At 35.8% G+C, this 7500-nt stretch overlaps 2 protein-coding genes across 2 annotated transcripts in view; both read left to right on the top strand.

Annotated features, from left to right (window-relative positions):
• LOC149131703 (short-chain collagen C4-like) overlaps positions 1–1762 on the top strand; it is a 5476-nt gene extending 3714 nt beyond the window's left edge. Inside the window, exon 4 of the mRNA XM_089338439.1 lies at positions 964–1762. Coding sequence (XP_089194565.1) covers positions 964–1463 — 500 coding nt within the window. The 3' untranslated portion in view covers positions 1464–1762. The remainder of the gene's footprint in view (positions 1–963) is intronic.
• A 1062-nt stretch (positions 1763–2824) lies between these two features.
• LOC149131702 (short-chain collagen C4-like) overlaps positions 2825–7500 on the top strand; it is a 5131-nt gene continuing 455 nt past the window's right edge. The window contains exons 1-4 of the mRNA XM_089337840.1: positions 2825–2896; positions 5281–5332; positions 5446–5520; positions 7157–7500. The exon at positions 7157–7500 is cut by the window's right edge and continues 455 nt beyond it. Coding sequence (XP_089193966.1) covers positions 2825–2896; positions 5281–5332; positions 5446–5520; positions 7157–7500 — 543 coding nt within the window. The remainder of the gene's footprint in view (positions 2897–5280; positions 5333–5445; positions 5521–7156) is intronic.

Below are 7500 nucleotides of genomic sequence, written 5' to 3'. Positions count from 1 at the left end.
CTGAGTACAGAGTGAACTTCTATTCTTCTCCGCCTCAGCGAAATCGTCCTATACCTCAAATCTTTCTCTTTTCATGCACCACCTCACCTCATTAATTGTCGACACTTCCAATTCAAAGCTACTGCTTTACATCTCTTCTCCAACCACCCTCACATCCTTTGAAAATGTTGTGAATCTGCTCTCTATAAACCCCACACATATCCTTTATCGGTTGCCAACTCTGTTGTCCATTCATCTTAAGCACTACGCCATCAATGAACTTCAAAATTCCCCTTCCCCACCCCCACCCAGTCCATGTATTGCATGAAATAAAATCTGAGTCATTATAATGACTATATAGGCCTGACTCGTCCGAGACTAACCGATAGATTTAGCCATCCACGCCCTTATGGTCGACTAAACAACACTTCATCACTTCTCACCCAACGAATTCTCTGCATTTCGCCGTCTCTCGTATTGTTCTAATCAAACCACCTGCAATTTCCATCTTTTCCATTTCGGAAAAACACGACTACACGCGTTACAAAATCCTTTTCCTTTCTCCATCTTTTGTCATCCACGCGCAAACATCTACCCCATGCAAACATACATACTAATACACATCACAAGCACGAATACCTAACCGTACACACACACACACACACACACACACACACACACACACACACACACACGCACGCACACACGCACGCACACACACACACATACACACACTCACACACACACACACACACACACACACACGTGAAGAGAAGACAAACGCACGGCTGCGAACACATGCGCACTCTCATACTGCAATGCACAGCTTCCACTCACATGAAGACTAACATATACACCACAATTCGTTCACACGTGACTAAACATGACTTCTTTTAAGTGTCAAATTGTAACGAATGTTTCCGGTATTTCATATATAACTTTACTTAATATCTTTTTTCCTTGATTTATTCTTACCAATTCTAGGTGTGGTTGGTGGACAATGGTGGGACCACTCAGGTGGCGGAAGTAATCTCTTATGTCTACCTAACGATCCTATTTGGGCCAATTATACTACCGGAGTTGAAAAAGGTGGTTACATTCATGGCACTGAATATCAACTAGAACTGTACCCAACTAATAAACTCTTTTCTTTTGCTAACGCTAAATCACTTTATGATCACAACGTTCCGTGTGCTGTCTGTTTGACACGCCAACCTGCTGTTGTTATGATGTTACCAGCCAGGACAGAGTGTTACCCTGGTTGGACAACTGAGTATTCCGGATATTTGATGGCCGAGCGTCATAGCCATAAGGGCAGACATGACTATGTGTGCGTGGACTATGCACCAGAAGCTGATCCAGCCGGTTACAGAGACGAAAATGCAGTTGGTTTATATTTCGTTCAGGCTGCTTGTGGTTCATTGCCATGTCCACCGTATGTCGATGGTCAAGAATTAACCTGCGTTGTGTGCAGTAAATATTGAATAGAAATTAAATTCATTTCCATATGAAAATATGTCTGTGAATTACAAGAAATAATATATCTTTTCAAATGTGTTAACTAATATTTTCTTTAAATTATGTCTGTCGTCAAAATTAACTGGTGTACTAGTTTTCAGAAAATATTGAAATATTGAACTATACAAAAGAGGCAACATAGAATGCTAGAAATATTCTCAGAAAAAAAAAATTAGACCTGTCGGAATGATTCTAGAAAACATTTTGTAAGATTTCAGTTTATCAAACTTAATGTTGAAATAAAATGTTATTTCGTTTAACAGCATTTCGTTTTCTGTCTCATGATTCAGCAAACCCCCAAATGAAGTACCACCATAGAATTATATCATCTTTTCCTGCACAGCCTTAAAAAGTCTAATACTTGACGCTTCGATCTCAGACATCTGAGTATTCAGATTACAACTCAGATTCTGACAAGGACCATGAACCCTAACTTTACTTAGCACAGAATATATATGATCGCTTCAACAACAACAACTAGTTACTTCTACACAAAACCTTCTCTTTGCCGTTATTAATCAGGGAAGCTTTCCGTTCCATTCCTACATCTTATCTTAGAAAACATATTTATCATCTACTTTAGAAATATCAAAACATTCTCATGAAGATTTCTAAGTCTGAGGAATTTACGTTAACAATCCTTCAAAAGACAGTAGAAATAAGTATTGGTCCTGCCAACCGATATCTATGTCACAAACCTTCCACCACTCCACAAAATAAGACAAAATGAAACTCGATGCACAGAACACTCACATCATACACTAAACGCTGATACACAAGAATAAGAAATGAAATCAACCAGAAAAATAGCTTCATTTTAACAGCAGATTTATTTAACACAGCTACGTAAACATACAAGACTCGAAGAAAGGATAAATCCCAGAAGATTAAATACAGTTCATGTAAAACGATTACAACACACATAAAAGTCAGAGCAAAGAGAGCAAATATAGTCAGGGCAAGCACAGATACTGTTCGAAAGAAGGTTGGGATGTTGTGACTGTCACGTTATACGGAATAGCATTCATGATTGCATGTTGGAGTGTGTAGACTATTTCTCAGATAGACGAAGGATTCGGTTAACAACATCAGGTTGTAATAAACATTGAAGATTACTTAGTGATTCTAATCCCGTTGTAATTATTGTGATGGGTAAATCCGGATTCGCTTTTCTGAATCACGAATATTTTCCTAAGTGTAAATTCTAAACAATTGCAGAGAATACGGACGTTGGTAAATCTTGAAATTTTTCTTTTAATTCAATTGTTAGAGATTCTGCATAATTAGATGGTTAAAACGACCGACATGTATTTAAGCTGTACAGAGCATGCGCAGCTGCATATGCAACCCATCATTACAAAAGGAAAGTGATGGGGCTAAACTGAAATCTGATATGGCTGTAAGATTTATTTTATAGCTTATTTCAAATTAATATATATATATATATATAGATATATATATATATATATATATATATATATATATATATATATATATATATATATATATTCATATTACATTAGGTTAAAGTATATCTGAGGGTCTAATATGATTCATCTAAGAAAAGTGATTGACTATAAACTAATTTAATTTAATTACAACGATGGAACTCTTTCATACACATGCATTCCATACGGAAGGTACACTTGCAAATTGAGTTTCAAATGGAAGATTCTGCACCTGCATGTGTTGACTGGTATTTTTTCAGCGTGGTGGTATCTCTCGATACCCTGTATTATAATTTATATATATATATATATATATATATATATATATATATATATATATATATATATATATATATATGTATGCATAGAGATATACATATATATGTACATATACATGTGTGTATATATATATATATATATATATATATATATATATATATATATATAAAAATATTATAAATATTATTTATATTATTTATATTATTATATGATTGAACGCCATTCATCCTCTTCCAAGGAAGTTTTATCTATCTATCTATCTATATTTATATTTACGTATATACACACACAGACATATATATATATATATATATATATATATATATATATATATATATATATATATATATATATATATATATATATATATATATATATATACTAGCAGAAATACCCGGCGTTGCCCGGGTTAAAGAGAATAATGAAATCTAAAAACGCCGTCTAGACTACGCATCATCTTTATATATAGAGATGTATATACACACACGCACCTAAACACACGTATATATATGTATATCAATATAAATATATGAAAGTCAATGAAGTTTCGTAAAAGAAGGTGATCATGTACATACTTTCTTGCTGTTGTGATTATAACACCTCATTGTAAACTATGTTCCTTGTTTTCCCTTGTGGAGCATATACAAATAGGTTTTTTGTTGCTGCCCACTCTTGAGCAGCCAACATACAGTTGTCCATGTGAGAAGCAGGGCTCTTCCAAGAGAAGACCAGCTACAGACAGTGTTTGACCCTGATATTTGTTTATGGACATGGCAAAAGTCACACGAAGGGGGAATTGTAGTCTTCTGAATGTAAAAGGAATGTCTGCTCCTGATGGAGTAAGAGGAATTCTTGGAATAAAGACGTCATCCCATTTTGCACATCCAGAAAGAATGGTAGCCTCGATAACGTGTGACATCATTTTCTAAATAATGCTCATCTGTTATGTTCGGGTTAAAATTTCATCAACATCAAAAATATATGAATTTTCATGGGAGTTATGGCCGTTATGCAAAGAATATAATTTCCAAATTTCATAAAGATCCATTCAGTACTTTTGACGTAGTTTTGGATAAGAAAACAAATGACTAATGTGTGTGTTTGTGTGCATGTGTATGTGTGTGTGATGGGTGTATATATGTATAGATATCTGTATGCATGTATATATGTATATATGTGTACATATTACATGTACATCTATATATATATATATATATATATATATATATATATACATCTACACATATGTATACATATACATGTATGTATAGATCTATATATATATACATATACGTGTACATCTATATGTATACATATACATCTCTCTCTCTCTCTCTCTCTCTCTCTCTATATATATATCTCTCTCTCTTTCTCTCTCTCTCTCTTTCTCTCTTTCTTTCTCTCTCTCTCTCTCTCTCTCTGAAAGTATCTGTCATTACAGTATCGAAATGGTGTACATATACATGTATATGTATACATATACATCTCTCTCTCTCTCTCTCTTTCTGTCTCTCTCTTTCTCTCTTTCTCTCTCTGTGAAAGTATCTGTCACTACAGTATCGAAATGTGATTGTTTCAGTTAGTGGAATAGTTTCATTTTTAAAGTGAAAGTATTTGACATGAGTGTTTTTGTTTCACTTTTGACACGTAATACTTAAATAGTGGAGGAGATATTATGTTGCCGTGTGCTCGAACTCTGCAAGAAGTTAATAATTTTTTTTGACTAAAACACAACTGGAACCCTAAGTAAGGCATGTGTAAAGTTTGAATGAAATTGGTTGCGTAGTTCTCGAGTTTTAGGGATTCACACAGACAGACAGACAGACAGACAGACAGACAGACAGACAGACAGACAGACATTCTCATTTTTATATATATATATATATATATATATATATATATATATATATATATATATATATATATATATATATATATATATATATATATATATAAAGATATATGTGTATGTATGTGTGTATATATATAAATACACGTATATATATTGCATCGTTTTAAGTTCTAAACGATAGTAAATACTCTATTTTTTTCACAGAACCGTTTCATCACCAAGAAATCTCTTGACGATAAACCTGATGACACACCAAGTAAGAACTAATTTTATATCGTACAAGACAATTCCTTCCTATCCAACGACTTCTTTGCATAGGATTCAAGAATTCTTCCTATTAAACTACATTCTTTCATTTTAATTTCACAGAACCCGGTCTTGGATCATTGTATACCCGGTGGGGCAGAACAAGTTGCCCTCCTTATTCAAAGCTTGTATATGATGGTTAGTATACTCTATACTTCTATCCTCCTTTTATCTTTCTCTTCTCTCTTTATTCCTCTCATTTTCTCTTTGTGTCACCCCTTCTCTCTCCGTTTCTCTCACGCACACGCACACACACTCCAGCAAATCATCTGATGACGTATCACGTTTCAAACGATACCTATAGGCCCTATAGAGAGTACGCGAACTGCTTACTCCTTTGTAGGTGTTTGGTCAAATCAGAATTTTATATCTTGTCTACTATGGACCAAGTGAAAAGGATGTTATCTAATCACAGAATATAGATATCTGTACTTGAAATTATAGATAGGGGCGAGACTGAAGTCAGGTATAGGCTGGCTGGTATTGATCGTAGATATCAAATACCGAACCTCCTTACTGGTTATCAATTGTACTGGCAATGGATGGTGGTATTGTACGTGTGTGACCACAGGTGAAGAGTGGCAGCTTGACTAACATTAACTAAAGTGCCTAATGATTGTCGTTATAGACTAAATTGAACGGAGTCTATTGGAATTGATGACTGACAGTAAATGTTTAATGAAATGAACACACAATGTACAATGTGGACTGGACAAACCACATACTGTAACTAATGGAAAAAGCTAACTGAGGGCTGTATTTATTAAGTAAAGTATAGAGAGACTAAGTATTACTGAGAGAACACAACTGAGTACAGAGTGAACTTCTATTCTTCTCCGCCTCAGCGAAATCGTCCTATACCTCAAATCTTTCTCTTTTCATGCACCACCTCACCTCATTAATTGTCGACACTTCCAATTCAAAGCTACTGCTTTACATCTCTTCTCCAACCACCCTCACATCCTTTGAAAATGTTGTGAATCTGCTCTCTATAAACCCCACACATATCCTTTATCGGTTGCCAACTCTGTTGTCCATTCATCTTAAGCACTACGCCATCAATGAACTTCAAAATTCCCCTTCCCCACCCCCACCCAGTCCATGTATTGCATGAAATAAAATCTGAGTCATTATAATGACTATATAGGCCTGACTCGTCCGAGACTAACCGATAGATTTAGCCATCCACGCCCTTATGGTCGACTAAACAACACTTCATCACTTCTCACCCAACGAATTCTCTGCATTTCGCCGTCTCTCGTATTGTTCTAATCAAACCACCTGCAATTTCCATCTTTTCCATTTCGGAAAAACACGACTACACGCGTTACAAAATCCTTTTCCTTTCTCCATCTTTTGTCATCCACGCGCAAACATCTACCCCATGCAAACATACATACTAATACACATCACAAGCACGAATACCTAACCGTACACACACACACACACACACACACACACACACACACACACACACACACACACGCACGCACACACGCACGCACACACACACACATACACACACTCACACACACACACACACACACACACACACGTGAAGAGAAGACAAACGCACGGCTGCGAACACATGCGCACTCTCATACTGCAATGCACAGCTTCCACTCACATGAAGACTAACATATACACCACAATTCGTTCACACGTGACTAAACATGACTTCTTTTAAGTGTCAAATTGTAACGAATGTTTCCGGTATTTCATATATAACTTTACTTAATATCTTTTTTCCTTGATTTATTCTTACCAATTCTAGGTGTGGTTGGTGGACAATGGTGGGACCACTCAGGTGGCGGAAGTAATCTCTTATGTCTACCTAACGATCCTATTTGGGCCAATTATACTACCGGAGTTGAAAAAGGTGGTTACATTCATGGCACTGAATATCAACTAGAACTGTACCCAACTAATAAACTCTTTTCTTTTGCTAACGCTAAATCACTTTATGATCACAACGTTCCGTGTGCTGTCTGTTTGACACGCCAACCTGCTGTTGTTATGATGTTACCAGCCAGGACAGAGTGTTACCCTGGTTGGACAACTGAGTATTCCGGATATTTGATGGCCGAGCGTCATAGCCATAAGGGCAGACATGACTAT

Source organism: Octopus bimaculoides, chromosome 20, assembly GCF_046866305.1.
Source record: "Octopus bimaculoides isolate indiv1 chromosome 20, ASM4686630v1, whole genome shotgun sequence".
NCBI lineage: Eukaryota > Metazoa > Mollusca > Cephalopoda > Octopoda > Octopodidae > Octopus > Octopus bimaculoides.
This window is presented reverse-complemented; position numbering and strand designations above follow the sequence as displayed.